The 24755-nt window shown below is 46.7% G+C and overlaps 1 protein-coding gene and 1 long non-coding RNA gene across 3 annotated transcripts; one reads left to right on the top strand and one right to left on the bottom strand.

Moving 5' to 3' along the window:
• Positions 1–1490: 1490 nt before the first annotated feature.
• ZNF460 (zinc finger protein 460) lies at positions 1491–15318 on the bottom strand. 2 transcript variants are annotated; one of them, XM_008988742.5, is made up of 3 exons: positions 15126–15318; positions 11313–11439; positions 1491–4921 (listed from the first exon to the last, which is right to left on the bottom strand). In XM_008988742.5, the coding sequence occupies exons 2-3, from the start codon at positions 11344–11346 to the stop codon at positions 3390–3392; spliced, it is 1566 nt and encodes a 521-aa protein (XP_008986990.1). In that variant the 5' UTR covers positions 11347–11439; positions 15126–15318; the 3' UTR covers positions 1491–3389.
• On the top strand, positions 14905–21904 carry LOC144580873 (uncharacterized). Its single transcript, XR_013531153.1, has 4 exons — positions 14905–14968; positions 16503–16586; positions 19320–19478; positions 20708–21904. It is a non-coding gene; the product is annotated as an uncharacterized LOC144580873 (long non-coding RNA).
• The last annotated feature ends 2851 nt before the right edge of the window (positions 21905–24755 follow it).

The following is a 24755-nucleotide window of genomic DNA, read 5'->3' as shown; positions in this document are numbered from 1 at the left end:
ACATAAAAATGGAAAAACATCCCATGGTCATGGATTGTAATAGTTAATATTATAAACATGAACATACTATCCTGTAAGAGATAGCTTATTTAAAAAAATGAACATACTACCTCAAATGAACTAGATTCCATGTACTCTCTAACAAAATACCAGTAACATTTTCACAGAAATAGAAATAGTAATCCTAAAATTCATATAACATCACAAAATATCCACAGCAACCCTGAGCAAAAATAATAAAATGGGAGGTATCACACTAACTGACCTTGAAATATACTACAAAGCGATGGTAACCGAAACTGCATGGTATTGGAAATTTTAAAAAAACCACACAGACCAATGGAACAAAGCAGAGAGCCCAGGAATAAATCCCATTTACAGCCAACTGATTTCTAACAAAGGCATAAAAAGAACATTCATTGGGAATAGGATAGTCTCTTCAATAAATGGTGCTAGGACACTGGATATTCATATGCATATGCAGAAGAATGAAACTAGACTCTTTATCTCTCACCATATGCAAAAATCAACTCAAAACACCAAGTATGCTGGCTTATACCTGTAATCCCAGCTACTCAGAAGGCTGAGTTTACAGGCTCACTTGAGTCCAGGAGTTCAGGACTAATGTGGTGAGACTATGTCTCTGAAAAATAATTAAAAAGCAAAAACAAAAATTGGGAATGTATTTTTAGGGCAATTTGAATCTATGCTTGTGGGATAAATAATCAACTCAAAATGGTTTAAAAACTTCAATATAAGAGCAAAAACTATGAAACTACTAGAAGAGAATGGAAAATGCTTCAGGATACTGGTCTGGGCAAAGATTTTACAAAGACCTAAAAATTCAGGTAACAGAAGCACAAACATACAAAACTTCTGCACAGCAAAGGGAACAGCAGAATGAAAACGAGCGGAGTGGGATCAAACGTCTGCAAACTATTCATCTAAAAGGGATTAATATCTAGAATACACAAGGAACTCAACAGCAATTTAAAAACATCTGATTTTAAAATGGGCAAGTAAGGATAGATATCCCTCAAAAGGAGACACACAAATGGCCAAGTATATGAAAATGCTCATCAGGGAAATGCAAATCAAGACTACAATGAGATAGCATTTCACCTCAGTTAGGATGGCTGTTACCAAAGATCAAAAACAAAAGATGCTGCTGAGACCATGGAGAAGGGGGAACTCTTACATATGGCTGGCAGGAATGTTAATTAGTGTAGCCACATGGAAAACAGTATGGATGTTCCTCAAAAGACTAAAACTACAGCCAGGCGTGGGGGTGTGCACCTGCGGTCCCAGCTGCTCGGCAGGCTGCTGTGGAGGGCTGCTTGGGCCCAGGAGTCTGAGACCAGCCTGAGCAATACAGTAAGACCCCATTTTAAAAAATTAAACAAAAGTTAAAAAATACAACTATCATATGATCCAGTGGTAATGATCTGTACCACTACTGGGCATATATCCAAGAAAAAAAAATCTGTATGTCAAAGATCTACACTCCTATGTTTATTGAAACACTATTCATAATAGCTAAGAAATTAATCTAAGTGTCCACTAACAGAAGAATGAAGAAAGAAAACATGGCATATATACACAATGGAATACTACTCAGCCATGAAAAATAAACCTGTCATTCACAGCAACATGAATGAGCTTTAAAGACATTAAGTAAGTTAGGCACAGAAAGAGAAATACTCCATATTTCTACTTATATGGAAGCATAAAAAGTTGAGTAGAATGGTGGTTACCAGAGGCTGGGAAGGGCAGCAGGGAGGCAGAGATTGGTTAACAAATATGAAATTACAGCAAGTGAAATTCCATCTGAATAAGTTCTAGTGTTCTGTGGCACTGTAGGATGAGTACAATTGGCAACAATTCATTTTATGTTTTCAAACAGCTAGAAGAGCAGATTGTGAATGTTTCTAAACACAAAGAAATGATAAATTCTTGAGGAGATGGATATGCTAATTACCCTGATTTGATCTTTACTCTTTGCACACATGTATTGAAAGATAATATTGAACCCCATAAACATGATGTGTCAATTAAAGATAATAAACAAAAATAATACCAAAAGAGAAATTCCAAAATATTCTCATGTAACATATTATGATGACTGGACTAAATCCATGGTGACAGCTACCTGCATATACGACGCAGGTTTACCTGCTAAAATTCCAGTCACTTTGTCGTCAGCCTTCACACAACCTTCTGTAAGACTGAAGATGAGATTCCTTCTCTGTTAGAGTTTGTCATAATCCTTTAACTTAACTTAGCTACACGTTTGATTTCATTTTTAGTTCCAAACTGACCTCTCAAAAACTGCTGAGGTGAACTCTGAACTCTTTACTCTCTCCAAAGAGGAGTAAAGATGCTGAGAAAGCACAATCAGAGGGAACAATCAGGACCCCCCACAGGATTACATCAGGTACAAACAACTACAATTTCATCTCCCTCCCACAGAAAAAGAAAGAAAAAGAAAGTTGATACAGATCAAGAAAAAAGTATGTGTACTGGATGGTTAAAGACACATGGAGAAACATTTTTTAAAAAAAATCAAACCATCTTAAGTATGCAGTGAAATGTGCCCATTCATGGTACATCCTCATCTCCTTAAGTGTAAAAGTATTTCATAACTCAAGCCTCCATCTTTCTCATAAAGATGTATGAAATGTGCCCATTCATGGTACATCCTCATCTCCTCAAGTGTAAAAGTATTTCATAACTCAAGCCTCCATCTTTCTCATAAAGATGTATGCTTCTGCTCCTCAAGATTGGAAACCACGCTGTGGAACAAAGTAGGCTTTCACAAGATGTTTTCAAACAAACCATGTGTCTCACTGTCCTGACACTGGACAGCAGTGAATGTACACACAGGGAGAATAAAGGGGATGAGGCCCTTTTGTTTCTGAAACATTTCCCTCTCCCAAATAAAATAAGGAGGGGATGACAAATTGCCACGGGCTTGTCAGGGAAGTCTGAAAGAAGCTGTGCTTCCATTTCTTTCTCTTCCCTATGTCTCCTCCTCCTTTGTTTGAATGTCCCTGAGATGACATTTCACTGTAAACCAACAAGATGTGGCTGAAGGTTTTCTTAAGTGCACAATAACCATTGGGTCTCTCTCATGTGAATTATCAAGTGTAGAATAAGACTCTTGATTGTGTCAATTTCTAACATAATTGTTTAGATGACAAATGATGATCTAAAATAGGTTTTCCCACAGAGATGATGCTTATTGAGTTTCTCTTCACTGTGAATGACCAGATGGTAAGATGTTTCCTCTCACCACAGATTTTCTTCAGTGGTTATATTAAAAAACTCTTTCCCTAACAGGAATTCTTGGATGTTGACTGAAGTGTGTGTAAAAAGTCTTTCCGCATCTGTTACAATGGTAGCGTTTCTTCCAGCATGAACCCGTTGATGTCAAAGGAGGAGGAATGAGCGGCCATTGAAGGCGTTTCCACATCCTCTGCACCCACTGGGCTACTCTCAGTGTGGATCGTGGACTGTTGAATGAGATCTGTGCTCTGGCACGAAACGTTCCCACTCTGGATGTGTTCATGGGCCTTCTCTGCAGTGTGAATCCGCTGGTGCCTTGTGAGGGGTGACCGGCGGTTGAAGGCCTTCCCACACTCCACGCACTCATAGGGCTTCTCTCCAGTGTGGATGCTGAAGTGTCGAATGAGGTTTGTGGTCCGACAAAACGCCTTCCCACATTGGATGCATACATAGGGCTTCTCTCCAGTATGGATCCACTGGTGCCTTGTGAGCCCTGACATGCGGGTAAAAGCCTTTCCACACTGTAAACACTCGTAGGGCTTCTCTCCAGTGTGGATGTTGAAGTGTCGAATGAGGTCTTTGCGAATGCTAAAGGCTTTCCCACATTCTTTGCACTGAAAAGGTTTTTCTCCCGTGTGGGCCCTTTCATGCAGGACGTAGGTGGAATAGTGGGTGAAGGCCTTTCCACACTGACTGCACACAAAGGGCTTCTCCCCGGTGTGGATCCGCTCGTGCTGCTTGAGGTGGGACCTGCAGTTGAAGGCCTTCCCGCACTCGAGGCACTTAAAGGGCTTCTCCCCGGTGTGGATAAAGAAGTGTTGAAGGAGGGCTGTGCTCTCATAAAAGCCTTTTCCGCATTCACTGCACGTGAAGGGTCTTTTCTCATAGTGGCTCTTGTTATGCAAGACAAAATTGGAGCGGTAGGTGAAGGCCTTTCCACATTCATTGCACACAAAAGGTTTCTCTCCACTGTGAACCCGCTGGTGCCGTGTGAGATGTGACCCGCGGTTGAAGGTCCTTCCACAGTCACTGCACACAAAAGGCTTATCTCCATTGTGAGTCCGCTGGTGTCGTGTGAGGTGTGACCTGCGGTTGAAGTCCTTCCCACACTCCAGGCATTTATAGGGCTTCTCCCCAGTGTGGATGATGTGATGCTGAAGGAGGTGTTTGGTCTTACCGAAGGCTTTCCCGCATTCTGGGCAATCGTAGGGCTTCACCTGAGTGTTGATCTGCTCATGCTGAACAAGGAAGTAGTTCTGATTAAACACTTCCTCGAATTTATAGGAATTTTCCCCTTCATGAATCAAGGAATCTGTCACGGGTCCATATGACTCAAATCCATAGAGAGCATCTACTGGTGACACTTGTTTCTGTAGAATCATTGAACACATACCATCAGCTGTCGCCAAACCTTCATGTTCAAGGCTCATTTCCCCGTGGAGGTTCTCACTCTGTGGGTCTGTCACTGGTCTCCAGAGGTCTTCCTGCATTTCAGATGGCCCATCCTGATCCATGGCCTGCCCCCACTGGGAGTATCCTGGGACTCCCTGTGCCAGTTGCTCCTGGAGTGAGACTTCCTCAGGCAAGGCCGGGTGAGAAGGGACAGGCTCTAAGGTCTCAGGTTTTGTGCTGTCACCTGAAGGGGTACAATACACAAAAGAGCATATTAAGATAGTATAGAAGAAATGAAACCGCCATTTCCATGAGAAAAGTAAGATGAAGATAGTGATGATCTGAAAACAGCTATGATCTGGCCGGGCGCAGTGGATCACGCCTGTAATCCCAGCACTCTGAGAGGCCAAGGCGAGCAGATCATGAGGTCAAGAAATCAAGACCATCCTGGCTAACAGGGTGAAACCCTGCCTCTACTGAAAGTATAAAAAATTAGCCAGGCGTGGTGGCATGCACTCGTAGTCCCAGCTACTCAGGAAGCTGAGGCAGGAGACTTGCATGAACCTGGGAGGTAGAGGTTGCAGTGAGCTGAGACTGCGCCACTGTACTCCAGCCTGGGCAACAGAGCAAAACCTCTTTTAAAATAAAATAATAAAATGAAATAGGGGCCACGGTGGCTCATGCCAGTTGCCCTGGCACTTGAGGAGCCGAGGCTATGCGTTCGAGGCCAACCAACCTGGGCAACATAAGAACCTCTCATTCAAAGAATAAATAAATAAAAGAGAAAGAAAAATTAAAAAAAATATATAAAATAAAACAGCTATGATTTAACGTGCTGGGTACAGTGGCTCATGTCTGTAATCCTAGCACTTTGGGAGGCTGAGACGAGTGGATCACTTGAGGTCAGGAATTCAAGATCAGCCTAGCCAACATGGTGAAACCCTATATCTACTAAAAATACAAAAACTGGCCAGGGATGGCGGCGGGCGCCTATAATCCCAGCTACTTGGGAGGCTAACACAGGAGAATCGCTTGAACCTGGGAGGTGGAGGTTGCAGTGAGTCGAGATTGAGCCACTGCACTCCAGCCTGGGTGACAGAGGGAAACCCATCTTAAAGAAAAGGTCAGGAAAGGTGACTTACACCTGTAATCCCAGCACTTTGGTTTGGGAGGCTGAGCTGGGTGAATCCCAGGTGATCTGCCCACCTCGGCTTCCAAGGTAGCTGGGATTACAGGCATATGCCCCATGCCTGGCTTTTTTTTTTTTTTTTTGAGATGGAGCTGCACTGCCTAGGCTGGAGTGCAGTGGCGTGATGTCAGCTCAATGCAACTTCTGCCTCTTGGGTTCATGCGATTCTCCTGAATCAGCCTCCCGAGTAGCTGGGATTACAGGTGTGCGCCACCATGCCGGGCTAATTGTTCTGTATTTTCAGTAGAGATGGGGTCTCATCATATTGGCCAGACTGGTTCGGAACATCTGAACTCAGGTGATCTGCCCACCTAGGAATTCCAACACGCTGGAATTACAGGTGTGAGTCACCACACCTGGCCAATTTTTTTTTTTTTTTAAAGACATGGGGTTTCACCATGTTGCCAAGTCTCGAATTCCTGGCCTCAAGCAATCCGCCCACTTCTGCATCCAAAGTTCTGGGATTACAGGCATGAGTCACCATGCTTAGCCAACTCTTGAAATGTTTAAAGAGAAGCCCAGAGGTAGAAGCTCAAGCAGAGTACAGAGTGTCTAGAATAGAGGTCCCCACTCACGGTCAAGACGAGACTAGGTATCATAATGATGACACTGTATGGAGAGCTTACTCAAAGCAAGATGTCGAGATGCTACAGGAGGCCAGGGAAGGGGCACTTAATGTAGCCTAGATAGTGTAGGGACAGGAAGAGGTAAGGAAGCTTCCCAGAGAGGATGCTTCATGAGCTTACCTCTAATGGAGAGGTGAGGTTACCATATAGAGAAAGTGGGAAGGTCACAGTAGCCTTAGGACATAGAATATATACAAACAGTTTCAGAGAATCCAGGGAACCGCAGTGAGAGGAGGCAGCCCAGGAGAAGTTAAAGTTGGTCAGGATACAGAGACAGGAAGGGGCAGAGAGGAAGGCGATGCTCAAGATTCTGCCTGAGGGACAGCTAGTGACAGCCACAGCTACTCCTAGGACAGAGGGAGAACAGAATCCTGGCAGACATATAGAATCCGTTGTGTCAGGGTGAAAGACAGGTGAAAAGGCTAACGAGCGGATCTTGAAAAAGAAAATTGTAAAACTTTATTTGAAGACAATAAACATCTACTTGAATGAAGAAATTAATAATATAAAGTTATCAACTCTCTCAAAACTGATCCAGAAATTAAATACAACCCTGAAAAACAATCACCTGAAAACACTAGAAAAAGACATAATCTGATAGGTTCCTGCCTGTAATCCTGGCTACTCAGGAAGCTGAGGGGAGGAGGATGACTTGAGCCTAGGAGTTCGAGACCAGCCTGGGAAACATAGCCAGACCCCACCTCTTAAAAAAAAATAGTAATAATAATAAATAAAAATAGGCCAGGCACGGTGGCCCACACCTGTAATCCTAGCACTTTGGGAGACCGAGGTGGACGGATCATGAGGTCAGGAGTTTGAGACCGGTCTAGCCAACATAGTGAAACCCCTTTATTATTTTCTCTAGTAAAAACACAAAAAATCAGCAGGGTGTTGTGGTGTGCACCTGCTGCAGGGTGTAATCCCAGCTACTCAGGAGGCTGAGTCGGGAGAATTGTGTGAACTCCAGGGGGCAGAGGTTGCAGTGAGCCCAGATTGCGCCATTGCACTCCAGCCCAGGCAACAGTGTGAGACTGTCTCAAAAAGCAAAATAAAATAAAACCAAAAATAAATAGAAACAATGTGCAGATTAGCCTTGAAGAGTATATAAGAGTAGAAAGGACGGGCTACGAGACAACTGCTGAAGCCAACTCAAAAGCAAAGATCAGGGCAGGAAGAGACCCAAAGTCCAGTGAGAACAGGGAAGGAGGCTCTAAGAGGGCCAGATGTGCAGGCTCAAAATGTGAAAACTCTGTGCTGAGTCACGAGTTCATAGTGAAGGGAGGTTCCGAGTGTAGCTCTGGAGTTAGAACATCTCAGTTCAAATCTTGCCTGTACCAAGTCAGCTGGTACAGAGGAGAAATGATTTAGCTGATCCTAGTCTCCATTTCCTCATCTGAAAAACAAGAAACTCTCAGATTCTGTCTCACAGGCTGCGATGAGGGTTAAATAGGAAATTTCTTGGCTGGGCACAGTGGCTCATGCCTGTAATCCCATTACTTTTGGAGGCTAAGGCAGAAGAATTGCTTGAGGCCCAGAGTTCAAGACTAGCCTGGGCAATAGAGCAATACCCTGTCTTTACAAAAAGATTAATAAATGAGTCGGACATTGTAGTGTGAGCCTGTAGTCCCAGTTACTCTGCAGAATTGCTTGGGCCCAGGAGTTTAAGGCTGCAGCGAGCTATGATGGTGCCACTGCACTCCAGCCTTGACAACAGAACAAGACTCTGTCTCTTAAAAAAAAGGGGAAAACTTCTGGCTGGGTGCAGTGGCTCATGCCTGTAATCCCAGCACTTTGGGAGGCCAAGGCGAGTGGATCACCTGAGGTCAGGAGTTTGAGACAGCCTGGCCAACATGGTGAAACCCCATCTCTACTAAAAACAGAAAAACTTAGCCGGGCGTCGTGGCAGGCATCTGTAGTCTCAGCTACCCGGGAGGCTGAGGCATGAGAATCCCTTGAACCTGGGAGGCGGAGGTTGCAGTGAGCCAAAATCATGCCACTGCACTCCAGCCTGGGTGACAGAGACTTTGTCTCAAAAAAAAAAAAAAGGGCCAGGCGCGGTGGGTCACTAGGTCAAGAGATCGAGACCATCCTGGTCAACATGGTGAAACCCCATCTCTACTAAAAAAAAAAAATACAAAACTTAGCTGGGCATGGTGGCGTGTGCCTGTAGTCCCAGCTACTCGGGAGGCTGAGGCAGGAGAATTGCCTGAACCCAGGAGGCGGAGGTTGCGGTGAGCCGAGATCGCGCCATTGCACTCCAGCCTGGGTAACAAGAGTGAAACTCCGTCTCAAAAAAAAAAAAGAAAGTGTGTGGGGGGATTTCTATAAAGCACTTGGCACATGCTAGACACTACATTAAGAGACTGGTAAATTCTGGGCCACCATCAATTATCATTATGGTCACTGTTGTATTTGAAAATTAGGAATAAAAGTAGTGATCTTACCATAATTTCTGTGTGTGACACACAGAACCCTATCACATGGACTCAAAGAATAAGGGAATGATGTTTTGTTTGTTTGCTTTTTGGTGATGGGGCCTCACCCTGTCGTCCAGGCCAGAGTACAGTGGTGTGATCCTGGCTCACTGCAACCTCTACCTCCCAGGTTCAAGCAATTCTCCTACCTCAGCCTCCTGGATAGCTGGGATTACAGGCGCCTACCACCATGTCCAGCTAATTTTTATATTTTTAATAGAGACAGGGTTTCACCATGTTGGCCAGGTTGGTCCAAACTCCTGACCTCAGGTGATCTGCCCACCTAGGCTTCCCAAAGTGCTGGGACTGCAGGCGTGAGCCACTGCGTGTGGCCTCAGTACGTGGACTTCTTAAGATTTTTGTACTACACAGCATATAAGTTATAGCTTATTCAAAAAGTAAAAGAGATGGGGTCTTATTATGATGCCCAGGCTGGTCTTGAACTCCTGGCCTCAAGCAACCCTCTCATCTCAGCCTCCGGAGCAGCTGGGGTTAGGGCATCCGGTTATTAAGTGACTTAACTGCACTGCGGTTGTATCTCAGAGAATACAGAGGCCCAAGGAGAGAGAGGAATGGCCAGTAAGTGGAGCAGTCAGAACAAACAAAACATTTGTTGATAAAGCTGTCTTATATGGTTCAGCTCATGGTTCCCCACAGCAGTTACCACAGTAATATCGAAGACCACTGATCACAGACCACCACAATAAATACAGTATTAACGAAAATGTTTGAAATACTGCAAGAATTACCAAAATGTGACACAGGCGAAAAGTGAGCACATGGTGTTGGAAAAATGGTGTGGGACAGACTTGCTCCATACAGGGTGGCCGCAAACGTTCAAATTCTAAAATCACAGTCACTGCAAGGTGTGCAGAGCAGAGTGCAGTGAAACAGCCACGAGAAAACTGAGGCACTTCTCTGCACTGCCATGGGTATAAAGAAATACAAATTCTAAAACGAAAATCAAGGCACAGAGGAGCGCCGTACCTTGCCCAGGGAACACAGCTCATAGGGAGTAGAGCTAGGAGTGCACTCTGAGGCATCAGAGCCTGGTTTCCCAAGTGCTATGCTCAGAGGAAATGGAGAACACCCCTGTGTGGTGCCAGGAGCCTCAAAACAAGTAGGCTGTAAAGAAGAATGGGAGACATGAGTAGAAGAACCCAGTCCTAAGGGAACAGGGCACCAGAATGAAGGGTAGACGTGGTGACGCCACACTCTGACATTTCATGAACCACTGAAAAATAAAAAACTGAGAGAGAACTCCAAACAGCGATTTGGCCACATACAGACATTTGCAAAAACATCAAAATCAACACTTCACAAAAGAAAGAACTTTTACCAAGAAAAAAATGCAACAAACAGCATCTTACAAAGAAGGTTCCATCTGTTAGACTGAATGAATGAAGCTTCTGAGGTGCTCGCTGCAGTGGCCCTACGCTTACTCACTGAGGATGGGGATGCTGGGATAATTGAGAAGAACGTCAACAGAGAAACAACAAACATATGCAGGAAGTAGCGGTGCCAAGGAATGTGTGAGCCTCAGAGAACAGGAACTGATGGTCACTTCGTTCCACAGAATAGCTAAGCCAGAAAAGGCCATTATGAAAAGACAGGTACAGGAGCAGACCCACAGAGGGAGGCCAGCACAAGACACCCACAAGGCAGGGCACAGTCGCGTTTCCTTCCCAATGCAGTCTAAGTACCGCAAGGAGCCTGGCTACAAATCTTGCCCTTGGGTTCTGCGAAACATCCCCATTTTCTAATAACACATCCCTCTCCTGTGACTATGACCAAAAGCAAACTATATTTCTTAGCCAACCCTTCCTAAGACAGACACAAAGATCAGGAAGAATCAGGTGAGTCAAAAAAATGAGGCCGGGTGTGATGGCTCATGCCTGTAATACCAGCACTTTGGGAGGCCAAGGCAGGCGGATCACTTGAGGTCAGGAGTTCAAGACCAGCCTGATCAACGTTGAGAAACCCTGCCTCTACTAAAAATACAAAATCAGCTGGGTGTGGTGGTACACGCCTGTAATCCCAGCTACTCACGAGGCTGAGGCAGTGGAATCACTCAAACCCGGAAGACAGAGGTTGCAGTGAGCCGAGATTGTGCCATTGCTCTCAAACCTAGGCAACAAGACCGAAACTCCATCTCAAAAAAAAAAATAAAAAAAAGAGAGTGAAACTTTGGGAAACAGAAACAGGAGTGTTGGCTCCCATGACCTGACCTACTCCACCAGCCAGGCCCGGAGCCCGAATGAAGATGAATGAGGCTAAAACGAAGCTATTTTCAGGTGCCCCTTATGTAGGAGAGGAGAGGAAAGGACAGGAGAGGACAGGCCTTACCCAGTGCAACCAGAAGCCCACAGGTCTCCAGCATCACCTCCACGTACAAGGCCCTCTGGGTCACATCCAACTGTCCCCACTCCTCCTGGGTGAATGTCACAGCCACATCCTCAAAGGTCACAGACTCCTGAAAAGTCAAACAAAGGCAGTAATGTTTCCTTTGGAACTGTGGAATAGGATTAGAACCTGCCACTCCAGCACTGCAAAAGATGCCCAGAGAATCAAAGACCAAATCACCAAGCACCTCAAAGGGCCAAGATCTGTGCCAGGATCAAGGGGAACGTGGACACTGCCTTGCATGGATTACAGAGTGCAGAGGAGACGGAAGGCTCCTATGCAGGAAGCCACTTAACACAGAAATAAGGTTAGGACAATCCCAAGGGGACTGAGAGGCACAGACAGTATTTGCTATGACATGTCAGAGGAATTGGAAGGAATAATAATAAAAACACCACCACCAGCAACAATAACAGGAACAGCACCTGAGTCTTACCCATCCTCCCTTGTGCCTGCCTTATGATGACAGCTTTACAAGCCACGGTAAAGTGACTCAAAGTCCCCAGCTAAGGGGCCAGACTTCTGAGGTTTAAAACCAAATTCCTAAAATCAACATGTGCCTGCTATGTGACCTTGGGGACTTCATTTCATTTAGCTGAGCCTCGATTTCCAGGTCAATCTAACAGTGTTTCCCACTGCATCAAGAATAGTCAGCTGGGCGCAGTGGCTCACGCCTGTAATCCCACCACTTTAGGAGGCTGAGGCGAGTGGATCACAAGGTCAGGAGTTTGAGACCAGCTTGACCAACATGGTGAAACTCCATCTCTACTAAAAATACAAAAATTAGCCAGGCCTTGTGGTCCCTGTAATCTCAGCTACTCAGAAGGCTGAGGCAGGAGAATCGATTGAACCCGGGAGGCAGAGGTTGCAGTGAGCTGAGATTGCACCACTGCACTTCAGCCTGGGCAACAGAGTGAGACTCTGTCTCAAGGAAAAAAAAAAAAAAAAGAATAGTCAAGGTCAGGAATGGTGGCTCACACCTGTAATCCCAGCACCTTGGGAGGCTGAGGCAGGCAGATCACCTGAGGTCAGGAGTTCGAGACCAGCCAGGCTGACGGAGTGTGAGACCCCGTCTCTACTAAAAATAAAAAAATTAGCCAGGTGTGGTGGCGTGAGCTTGCAATCCTAGCTACTAGGGAGGCTGAGGCAGGAGAATCGCTTGAACACAGGAGGCGGAAGTTGCAGTGAGCCAGGACTGTGCCACTGTACTCCAGCCTGGACAACAGAGTGACTCTGTCTCAAAAAAAAAAAAAAAAAAAAAAAGAGTAGTCAAAAGAACTAAAGAAAAACTGTAAAAATAAAAAAGAAGAAGAAAAAAGAAAACAACAAAGGGCCACAGCCCCTTTTACCATCCTCATCTCCATGTTGCACTCAGAGACCTGAGGCCTGGAAGTTCTGCCAGTCTACCCAAAGTCATATGTCTTTATATCTTTTTTCTTTTTTTAAGATGGCTTTTACTCTGTCATCCAGGTTGCAGTTTACTGGGACGGTCTTGGCTCACTGCAGCCCCAAACTCCTGGGGTCTAGTGATCCTCCCACCTCAGCCTCCTGAACAGCTGGGACTAAAGGCACGTGACACCACACCAAGCTAATTTTTTGTTATTTTTTTTTTTATAGAGACAGGGTTTCCCCATTTTGCAGAAGCTGGTCTTGAACTCCTGGGCTCAAGCAGTCTACCCACCTTGGCCTCCCAAAGTTCAGGGATTACAGGTGTAAGCCACCATGCCCAGCCCAAAGTCACATGTCTTATCAACAGAGGCAGGATTTGAGCCCAGGGCCCTCTGGTCTATATTCTAATTATGTAACGTGACATTTCTCCATTAGTAAAGTTAATACAATTAATGAGGATGAGAAGCATTTCAAATCCATATATCCACTTCGGCCACTCCCATGGACAAGGGCAGAGAAGTATAGTCATCATCATTCACTTCACCAAAGAGTCCCCTGAGGTGGTGCCACCTGCCACCGCCTGAGCAGGTGTTAGGGCCTGGTCCTGCTTCCAGGGAGAATTCACAATGAGCCTTCACTTATTTTTCTACCTGAGTCCTACTAGCAGGTATCCCTGAGGCCAGAATATTCCAGGAGCAAGGAACTCTAAGGAACTCTTCCAGCCTGCGAAGGCAACAAGAGCGAGACTCCATCTCAAAAAAAAAAAAAAAAAAAAAAAAAAAAATTAGCTGGGCGTGGTGGCGGGTGCCTGTAATGCCAGCTACTCGAGAGGCTGAGGCAGGAGAATCGCTTGAACCCAGAAGGCGGAGGCTGCAGTGAGCCGAGGTTGTGCCACTGCACTCCAGCCTGAGTGACAGAGCAAGACTCCGTCTCAAAAAATAAAAACAAATAAATAAAAAAAAAAATTCAGGATTAACCGAGCTGAGGGTTAAATAATCCCCACCGATCAGCGCACAGCAAGGGCTCAATGACAGTCAGTTACTATCATTCTTCATAATAATTTTTGTTCCCATGACATCCTGGGCAAACTCAAATCCGCAAGCTTCTTTAAATACCATCAGATTCTCAATACAAAAATGCCAGACTCTTGGCAAGGGCATAATATGTGACATCTGGGCAGGGGGCCGGAAGCTGCGAGAGGCAGGCCCTGAAAAGTTATAGGGGCAGGGTTCGAGGTAAAAAGAAGCGCAAGGAGAAAGGCTGGGAAGGGGAAGAGGACTCTGCACCGTCAGGCTGGTGGCTCTGACGGGCAAAGGACCAGAAAAAAACGCAGAGAGACAACAAGGTCAGGGGTGGCTGGCCAGGTGGATGGCGTAGGGGCTGGCAGGCTGGCAACACAGTAAGCTGGCAGCAGGGAGGGCTGGATTTAGGGAAGCGTGATGAGATCCCCAGGAGGAATCCACAATCCTCTTTCAGTCACGGACTGAACACCTATCAGCGGCCCACGCTGCCGCGGGGCTGCGAATAAAGAAAACGACGAGCCACGGCCACTTCTCTTACACATGCGATGGCGACAAAGGAGGATCCTGTGGCTGTCTTGGCTTCCAGCCTGCCCACGGGACCTCCAGAAATAGCAGCGCACCAGCAAGGCCGAAACCTCCACTCACCTGCGTCGGAGCCATCCACGCCGCCGCCATCCCAAGAATGCCGCGGATCAGCCGACCACAGCCCTCCTCTGTCCTGGGCGGGTCTACCTCGGCTGACTTTCGCACTCCGAGCCTCAGTTTCCCCCGAAAAAAAATGCGCACAAGGCCCAGGGCGCAGCGTCGGAGCCGAAGGCGGCTACGGAGGCCTAGGCCCCGACGGGCGCCGGTGGGACACCCCGTTAGGGAAGAAGCGGGGCGTCAAGCTCCCGCCAAGATGCGGGGAAGGGGCGTAACCGCTTCACTCCCCTCCGCTGCTAAGGCCGCTGAACGCGCCCACCCAGCTCTCCAGGCCCCACACCGTTTCAGGGCCAATCCGGCTCGGGGAGATGACGTCACGCGAAGAAGCGGAAGTCCCGCCTCCGCGTGATCCGCAGAAAAACTCCTGTCCTGGGCCGTCATTGGCCCAGAGTCCGCGGCCGACGCAAGGGGCGGTGCCTTCTGGGTAATGCAGTTTTTCTTTGCATCTACTGGGTGTGGAAACTCACCACGCGCATCCGACTCCACGTAAGTGCGCACAAAGAACCCCCCCACGTCGTCTTTGGGCCGCCGCTCTACTGTGGGCACAAGTCGGAGGGTCGATGGGGGCCCTTCTAGCTCAGGAAAATCGAGGTCAGGAGACGGGGATTTCGCCCTGATTCAGATCCCAAACAAAGGTGCTTACCCCGCTGTGGGCTGGGCCCGCGACTTCTCGCTCACTTTGCCTCTTTTCGGGATCTTTTCATAGAAGGAAAGGATAAATGAACAGTTAAAATAGCCACTCAGAGGAGGACGCCTGACAGTGGGCCCCAAGCTGCTGGCAAAGACGGACCGCCCTCTCGCGGGCCTCCTTTGTCCCGGCTCAGGCTTCACAGGATGCGGGGACTTCCGAGTGATGTAATGCGCTCCGCGTTCGCCACGTGTGGACTTCCCGTGCCCCGAGGTGGGGCGGCTGCTAGTGCAGCAGGCTTGAGGTTCATTCTGTTGCCCTTGGAGAAGGCTGTTTTTCTTTAACTAAAAATAACCAAAATGCTAAAAAAAAAAAAAAAAAAAAAAAAAAAAAAGACTCCCATGTCAAGTGTGATCAGCTTGAAACGTCTGTAAGACCACAAAGCGTAGTGCCACATACACCACCTATGATTCAGCATAGGGTTGGAGCGTGGATATATAAATCTGGGAGTTGTTACCGGAAACTTACTTCAAGTCACGATATTGGGTGAGGCTATGAAAAGAATGAGCGTAAGGCCGGGCGCGGTGGCTCACACCTGTAATCCCAGCAGTTTGGGAAGCCGAGGCGGGCGGATCACGAGGTCAAGAGATCGAGACCATCCTGGTCAACATGGTGAAAGCCCGTCTCTACTAAAAATACAAAAAATTAGCCGGGCACGGTGGCGCGTGCCTGTAATCCCAGGTACTCAGGAGGCTGAGGCAGGAGAATTGCCTGAACCCAGGAGGCGGAGGTTGTGGTGAGCCGAGATCGCACCATTGCACTCCAGCCTGGGTAACAAGAGTGAAACTCCGTCTCAAAAAAAAAAGGGATTGGGTTAGATGCCCAACTTACAGGAGTTAGAGTCTCTCCTCTAAGACAGAGTGGGTTACAGGCCCCTCTTAATAAAAGGCCAGGATGCTTGACCTTGGGTTAGAGGCTCAACTTAAAAGGGTTAGAGTCCCTTCTAAGCTTTAGGGGGGTTAGAGACCCCTCTCAGTAAAGTCCCTCTCGGCTAAGAAGGAGTTCGGCACTATGGGATGTTAACTGCTATTCTCTTTGGATTAATCTGCCTTGCACTCTTTGCTGATGGCTGTGGGTGACAGGGTTCGGTATGTACAGGATCGTGGGACATGGGGAGCTTTTTCCTCCCCCAAAAAGGGGAAACTTGAGAGCTGACGGGACTGCTGGAAAAAAATCCATTCAGCAGCAAGCTGCAGCCCTCTGAGCTTTTCAGTGTCACTACGATGGGTGGGTCTTTCCCTGGTCTCCCTAGCAGAGTGGCTAATGTCTGTGTTTTATTCTGCTCTGGTCAGAATGAAAAACAAAGTAATTTTCCTTTATAATGTGGCTTAGCCCCCAGGATGATGGCGCCATAAGCCAGATCACTAGGACCACTCAGAGAAAGAGAACGCAGAAGCCTGGCAGGCCAGCAATAGGGTAAGAATGTGTTATGAGTCAGATTCCTGCATGCTTTCTCTCTGTGCAAATGGTCGAATGAATGGTAAAAAAATAAATAAATCAGTGTTTATCTCCTCTGTAAAGTTTTGATTAGTGTGAAAAAGAATCCTAAGGCTAGTCTTAAGCTGGTATATTTTGTGCTATGAATTCATTTTTCTGTAGGATAAAACACGGACTTAGAACACCTGTCAGCCTGTTTTTCGAGACGACCCAGTAAGCTGGTCAGTAACCAACAGCTGCAGGTCCTTGAAACAAACAAACTGGGTGAAGTCTCCACCTTGTTTTATGTCCTTGGGAGCCTGACCTTTTTTTTTTGAGACGGAGTTTCGCTCTCGTTACCCAGGCTGGAGTGCAATGGCACAGTCTCGGCTCACCACAACCTCCGCTTCCTGGGTTCAGGCAATTCTCCTGCCTCAGCCTCCTGAGTAGCTGGGATTACAGGCACGCACCACCACGCCCAGCTAATTTTTTGTATTTTTAGTAGAGACGGGGTTTCACCATGTTGACCGGGATGGTCTCGATCTCTTGACCTCGTGATCCACCCACCTCGGCCTCCCAAAGTGCTGGAATTACAGGCGTGAGCCACCGCGCCTGGCCTGGGAGCCTGACCTTTTAACCATGTGGCGGTACCTTCTCTTGGTCTCTGCCTTCCAGGGAACAGGGATATTAGGGCTCATGTCATAGTCAGCTCTAAAAATCATATTAAATAGTTAAAAGCCTTTGCAAGCTCAAAATTCACTACTCTAGACTTTAGCTCAGAAAGGAAGTGGGCACTGTCCCATGCTGTAGCTCAGTACCTAAGGTTTTTGCCCTTTCACAGTCAGTGGGGTTCGAGTGCCCAGCTAGGAAGTAAGTCGTTTCTGGTTTAATGCCTGTGTGAATTTGCCTGTTCCTTTCTTCTCCACAGGCTGTGTTACGTTTTCCTTTCTCTACGCACCTAGGAGGTTACCTTTGGTAAAGTTCAGAGGCTAGAAATATTAGCTTCTGGGCGTGGCTACAGTTGGGTAATAAGAGATTTGAAAGGATTTCTTTTTTAAAGAGCACTATAGTTAAAAGTCAGCTTAATTAAAAGAGGATAGGCCGGGTGTGGTGGCTTACACCTATCATCCTAATACTCTGGGAAGAGGAGGCGGGCAGATCACCTGAGGTCAGGAATTCAAGACCAGCCTGACCAACATGGTGAAACCCCACCTCTCTAAAGCAAAAATTAGCTGGGCGTGGTGGCATACACCTGCAATTCCAGTTATTGGGAGGCTGAGACAGGATAATTTCTTGAACCCAGAATAAGAATCTAATTTTATGGCTAAACATTAAAATTGGGTAAATGTGTCTATGCGGTTTGTTTTTTGTTTTCAGACAGAGTATTGCTCTGTTGCCCAGGCTAGGGTGCAGTGGCACAATCTCAGCCCACTGCACCCTCCGCCTCCCAGGTTCAAGCGATTCTCCTGCCTCAGTGTCCCGAGTAGCTGGGACTGCAGGCATGCACCACCACACCTTGCTAATTTTTGTATTTTTAGTAGAAACGGGGTTTCAATATGCTGGTCAGGCTTGTCTTGAACTCCTGACCTCGTGATCCACCTGCCTTGGCCTCCCAAAATGCTGGGATTACAGGCTTGAACCACTGCACCTGGCAGTCTATAAGGTTTTATTAAAAATCGGGTTTAACATTAATAGTACATTAATGTAAAGGTGAAATTTGGCTTATTTGGTATAAAAAGTATACAGGAAGCATTATCAACTGTGAAATGGTGTTTTGCTTTCTTTGGACTCTATGTGCATAAATGTGTGATTGGTATATGTTCCAAAGTAATGGGAAACTCCTATAATTCTAATATGACTTAGTATATGTTATTAATAATTACAATTGTCATGTGAAATTTTGTGTGCCACAGAAGGAACCAAATGCCTTTATCAATTGTGGCTTTAATAGTGACTATCCTAAAACTTTCTATCATCCATAGACAATTGTCTTGTTTAATCCTCTTTAGAAGATGGTTTATAATCAACTATAGAACTCTAGGCTGGGTGCAGAGGCTCAAGCCTGTAATCTCAGCACTTTGGGAGGCTGAGGCAGGGGGATCATCAGGTCAGGAGTTTGAGACCAGCCTGGCCAACATGGTGAAACCCCATCTCTACTGAAAATACAAAAAAATTAGCCGGGCGTGGTGAGCACCTGTAATTCCAGCTACGTGGGAGGCTGAGACAGGAGAATCGCTTGAACCTGGGAAGCAGAGGTTGCAGTGAGCCGAGATCACGCTACTGCACTTTAGCCCAGGAAACAGTGCAAGACTTTATCTCAAAAAAAAAAAAACAAAGAACTCTTAGCGGGTGTTGTTAAATGCAGGTTTTCTGATAACTTTAGAGATGGTGACAAAGGAATAGAGGAAAAAACTTCCAGAACTCTCATAGAGAACTGACATGTTCCTAAGTATCAAACAGTAGTTTACCTACATGGACTAAACTGAAGAAGTCTAATCTTTATAACGTTGTTTAAAACATTGCTGATCCTTTGTTTTGTTTTTCAGAGTCAAGGAAACTTTTCTTTGGAGCTATTTACAGCTTTTACCAGTTGAATATACCCTATGAATACAATTTAGAACATATTTTTTTCTCTTACCTGATTTCTCCAGAATTTGGAAACTAGTTGTGAGTATGATGGCAATATCGTTATTTGCACAAGTGCAAGAAGAATCTGTTTTCTTTTGTTAACAGGACACAATTGGAGAAATGGATTAATTTACCAAGGCTTTGACTGGAATGGTGTGCTTTCCTTTAAGGAATCCAAACTTGACTTGTACAGGCAATAAAGGCCCTTTGGGGAACTGCCCTCATACCTTGCTTATAGTCCTCGTACAGGGCTTCTGACCTGTGGTAAGTAAAGAATGTCACTTTCTCACACGTCCAGGAGCTCTGAGTTATCTTGGGAGCTCAAAAGGAGAGGGATTTACCCAACTCATAGGTATTTGAGGGTACAAACCCATGGCAGAGCTTGGCTTTAAAAAAGTCTTATCAGAGTTTCTTTATGAAACAGATATCTGGTTAAGTTCTTCTGTTTTTAGTAGAGATGGGGTTTCACCATGTTGGCCAGGCTGGTCTCAAACTCCTGACCTTAGGTGATCCACTCGCCTTGACCTCTCAAAGTGCTGGGATTACAGGCATGAGCCACCACACCCAGCCAGAAACTCCTTTTTTAAAAAGCATCAGATCTGGTGAGACTCATTCACTAACATGAGAACAGCGCAGGAAAAGACCTGCCCCCATATTTCAACCACCTCCCACCGATCCCTCTCATGATACATGGGAATTGTGAGAGTTACAATTCAATATGAGATTTGGGTGGGGACACAGCCAAACCATATCATAGGGCATCTCACTATGTTACCCAGGTTATCTGTGAACTTCTAGGCTCAAGTGATCCTCCGCCTCAGCCTCCCAAGTAGCTGGCACTACAGATGTGCACCACCATGCCCAGCTTGGAAAACAAATTTCAACATGAGTTTTGGTGGAGACGAACTGTGTCCAAATGATAGCATCTCCCTCACCTTATGTGTGTATGATGGGAGTCACAAAACACACATAGGAGCACTTATATTTATTTGATTTTTCTTTTTCTTTCTTTTTTTTTTTTTTTTGAGACTGAGTCTCACTCTGTCACCAGACTGGAGTGCAGTGGCGCCATCTCAGCTCACTGCAACCTCCACCTCCCGGGTTCAAGCAATTCTCTTGCCTCAGCCTCCCATGTAGCTGGGATTACAGGCGCCCACCACCACACCTAGCTAATTTTTGTATTTTTCATAGAGGCGAGGTTTTACCACGTTGACCAGGATGGTCTCGATCTCCTTACCTTGTGATCAGCCTACCTTGGCCTCCCAAAATGCTGGGATTACAGGTGTGAGCCACCACGCCTGGCCTATTTGATTTTTAATATATGTACCTACGAAGTGAGCACTTACTTGATTTTCCAAAAATGAAAACGAATAATTAATAAGGCTCACCCATAAATAAACAAGCAGAATGAACCAGTCTTTAAAAAAGTATTGCAAACTATAGATACCACCGCCCTGCTTCACACAGTGGGGCTTTGTTTTCCTCCCCTCCAGTTTGCTGGACTTGGAGAGTAACTGTGGAAAGTGACAACAGTAACTTGACAGGAGAAACCTGGCAGACAACCGCCTGGGCAACTGATCAAGGTGATCATCCCTCAAGTCATCCTGACATCAGGTCACACCTGCTATGATGATACACGGAGGACAGTTTGCCAATCTGATGTTCTTTCCCCCAAACCCACAATTCTAGACTAATAATGAACAAATATGGGACACATGCAAATTAAGGGACATTGCATGATGAGGACTCCAGAAGTATGTAGATCACGAGAAACTAGAAAAAGCAGAGCGACTGTCACAGACAGGAGGAGGCTAAAGCGAGGAGAAGGTTGGATGAAATGTGGGTCCTGCACTGGATCCTGCAACTGGAAGACATGAAGAAAACCTGGTGAAATCCAAGCACAGCGTGTCGTTTACTTAGTGCTAGTATACCGACGTTCTTTTTTTTTTTTTGAGACGGAGTTTAGCTCTTGTTACCCAGGCTGGAGTGCAATGGCGCGATCTCAGCTCACCGCAACCTCCGCCTCCTGGGTTCAGGCAATTCTGCCTCAGCCTCCCGAGTAGCTGGGATTACAGGCACGCGCCACCGTGCCCAGCTAATTTTTTGTATTTTTAGTAGAGACGGGTTTCACCATGTTGACCAGAATGGTCTCGATCTCTTGACCTGGTGATCCACCCGCCTCGGCCTCCCAAAGTGCTGGGATTACAGGCCTGAGCCACCACGCCCGGCCCTATACCGATGTTCTTTTCTTAGCTTTGACAAATATGTCACAGACTCGTGAGATATTAACGTGAGGTGGAGCTGCATGAAGTCATATGGGAACTCTATAAGATCTTTGCTTCTTTATGCCTAAAACTGTCAGAAAATAACATCATTCTCAGCAAACTGACACAAGAACAGAAAATGAAACACCGCATATTCTCACTCCTAGGCGGGTGATGAAAAATGAGAACACATGGACACAGGGAAGGGAGCACTACACACTGGGGTCTATTGGGGGTAATAGGGGAGGGACAGCCGGGGGGGGATCTGGGGAGGGATAGCCTGGGGAGAAATGCCAAATGTGGGTGAAGGGGAGGAAGGCAGCAAAACACACTGCCACGTGTGTACCTATGCAACTATCTTGCATGTTCTGCACATGTACCCCAAAACCTAAAATGCAATAAAAGAAAAAGTTTAAAACAAAAAAAGCAAGGAGAACCTTCTGGCATGACACCATAAGGAGCTCTGTGGGCCCACTCCCCAACAAAACTGTTGAAAATTATTATAAACAAAAATGAAAAAAAAAAGAGTCACGTCTCTGGAGATAGTCCTAAGGCTGTATGTCAAATGGAAACATATTTATTTATTTTTTATTATTATTATTTTTTGAGTCGGAGTTTCGCTCTTGTTACCCAGGCTGGAGTGCAATGGCGCGATCTCGGCTCACCGCAACCTCTGCCTCCTGGGTTCAGACAATTCTCCTGCCTCAGCCTCCCGAGTAGCTGGGATTACAGGCACGTGCCACCGTGCCCAGCTGCTTTTTGTATTTTTAGTAGAGACGGGGTTTCACCAGGTTGACCAAGATGGTCTCAATCTTTTGACCTCGTGATCCACCCGCCCTGGCCTCCCAAAGTGCTGGGATTACAGGCTTGAGCCACAGCGCCCGGCCCGAAAACATTTATTCAGGAAAATCTGTCCTTCTCTAAGAACTGAGAGTCCATGGCATTTGAAAGGCAAGACCATCTCTTTCCTCCAACCCTCCCAATTCAGAGATAAGGAAACCATACTCCACAGTGTTGCAGACAAGAACACAGCTCTCTCTCTCCCAGCTTTGAGTCAGAGGGCTGTCTTCCAGCAGGGTAGATGTCAGCATTTCTTATCTTGCCACCAGAAACGCGCAGAGCCTAGATCCCTAGTGAGCGCAGCCCTAAAGGCTGGAGCTCCCTTCCTGCACCTATCGCATGTTTGTGAGACGAAGCCTCTTCCTTATGCACCATGATGCTGGGATACTGGGATTCATCACACGTGCCCCACTGGGAGTCTGCAGTTGTGTACCGTGAGAGGGCGGCTGAACACACGAGGCTACTGGCCACCTGCTGGCACTCAGCACCCAGCCCTCAAAGCAGGGATGTCAGAAGTGGGGCATTGTTCCCACTCAGCTTTAGAGCCCAGATCCACAGGTACTGCCTGAGGAGACAAGCAGGGAGCCTGGAAAGAAACACGCGAGGTAGAACAACGTCACACAGTTTGGGAACCCAAAAAGCCTGAGGTTTTTGATTGAAGCTTTGGAGCAATTTATGCCTCTGGGTATCATTGACAGCGATGTAATTCTGGACTCTCTTCTCAAACCGTGTCAGTGGTCTACACTGGAAGAATCTGCAATACCCAGGCTGTCTGGTGAGGAAGGTAGTAAATGCGTTCCAACCCTAAAACTCATCTGGAACCTGCTGCTTCCTGTTCATCTCAAGTCTCACTTCACAGGGAATCCTTTCATAACTAGTGTTTACTCCCGTCAGCTTCTCCTTTCACTCCTTGTACAATCTGCCTTGTTCTAATGGAGCCAGGAGCGGAAATGTATCTTGGAGCCAAAACCATGACTTTCAGTCTTGAACTGGAAGTTGCCCCTGAAGTCACAGGCTGGTTGCTAAGAGACAGGGAAATGGCTTTGTTTGTTTGTTTGTTTTTGTTTTGAGATGGAGTCTCGCTCTGTAGCCCAGGCTGGAGTGAACTGGCACGATCTCCGCTCACTGCAACCTCCACCTCCCGGGTCCTGGTTCAAGCAATTCTCCTGCCTCAGCCACCCAAGTATCTGGGATTACAGGCATGAGCCACCATGCCCAGATAATTTCTGTATTTTTTAGTAGAGATGGGGTTTCACCATGTTGGCCAGTCTGGTCTTGAACTCCTGAGCTTGTGATCTGCCCGTCTCGGCCTCCCAAAGTGCTGGGATGACAGGCGTGAGCCACTGTGCCTGGCTGGGAAACGGCTGTAACAGCCAGGGGTGACCCAACAGTTCTACAGTGGTGCCAGGAGACCATGGGGCTTTAGCCGCCTCATTATAAAATCCACTCAACATTCACTCTACAAATACTTCTTAGAGAACCTGAGGGAAGGCACTTTGCAAGATGACGTAAAAGGTATACTGTTGAGTCAGTCCCACCTGGATTGTAGACATGTGGTCCAGGAAATGAGCCTCAGCTTGTATCAACCATTCCCTTCTCATAGAGGCCTTTCCAGATCTCTTACTATCTTTTTTTGAGTTGGAGTCTCGCTTTGTAACACAGGCTGGAGTACACTAGCAGGGTCATAGCTCACTGCAGCCTCGACCTCCCAGGCTCGTGTGATCCTCCCACCTCAGCCTCCTGAGTAACTGGGATCACAGGCCACACCACCATGCCCAACTAACTTTGTTTATTTTGAGACAGAGTTTCGCTCTTGTTACCCAGGCTGGAGTGCAATGGCGCGATCTCGGCTCACCGCAACCTCCGCCTCCTGGGTTCAGGCAATTCTCCTGCCTCAGCCTCCTGAGTAGCTGGGATTACAGGCACGCGCCATCATGCCCAGCTAATTTTTTGTATTTTTAGTAGAGACAGGGTTTCACCGTGTTGACCAGGATGGTCTTGATCTCGTGACCTTGTGATCCACCTGCCTCAGCCTCCCAAAGTGCTGGGATTACAGGCGTGAGCCACCGCGCCCGGCCCCCAACTTTTTTGTTTTTTGTAGAGATGGGGTCTCATGATGTTGCCCAGCTGGTCTCAGAACTCCTGGGCTCAGGTGCAGATCTCTTAATCTAACGTAGCCCCCCGGCCAGGTATGGTGGCCTGTAATCCCAGCACTTGGAGAAGCCGAGGTAGGAGGATCACTTGAGCCCAGGAGTTCAAGACCAGCCTGGGCAGCGTAGTGAGACCCTGTCTCTGAAAAATTTAAAAATTACCCATCTGTGGATGACGGGTGCCTATCGTCCCTGCTACTTGGGTGGCTGAGGCAGGAGGATCACTTGAGCCATGGAGTTGTAGGCTACAGTGAGCCATGATTGTGCCACTGCATTCCAGCCCTGGC

This window comes from Callithrix jacchus, chromosome 22, assembly GCF_049354715.1.
Source record: "Callithrix jacchus isolate 240 chromosome 22, calJac240_pri, whole genome shotgun sequence".
In the NCBI taxonomy this organism is placed as follows: domain Eukaryota; kingdom Metazoa; phylum Chordata; class Mammalia; order Primates; family Cebidae; genus Callithrix; species Callithrix jacchus.
The sequence above is the reverse complement of the archived record's forward strand: the minus strand, read 5'-3'. Positions and strand labels throughout refer to the sequence as shown.

What these genes read in the sequence shown, in the direction of transcription:
- ZNF460 (XM_008988742.5), bottom strand. Translation starts at nt 11,346, where the DNA reads ATGCTGGAGACCTGTGGGCTTCTGGTTGCACTGG. An exon ending in TGGGCTTCTGGTTGCACTGG is followed by an intron (nt 4,922 to 11,312) that starts GTAAGGCCTGTC and finishes GTACCCCTTCAG; the next exon opens with GTGACAGCACAAAACCTGAG.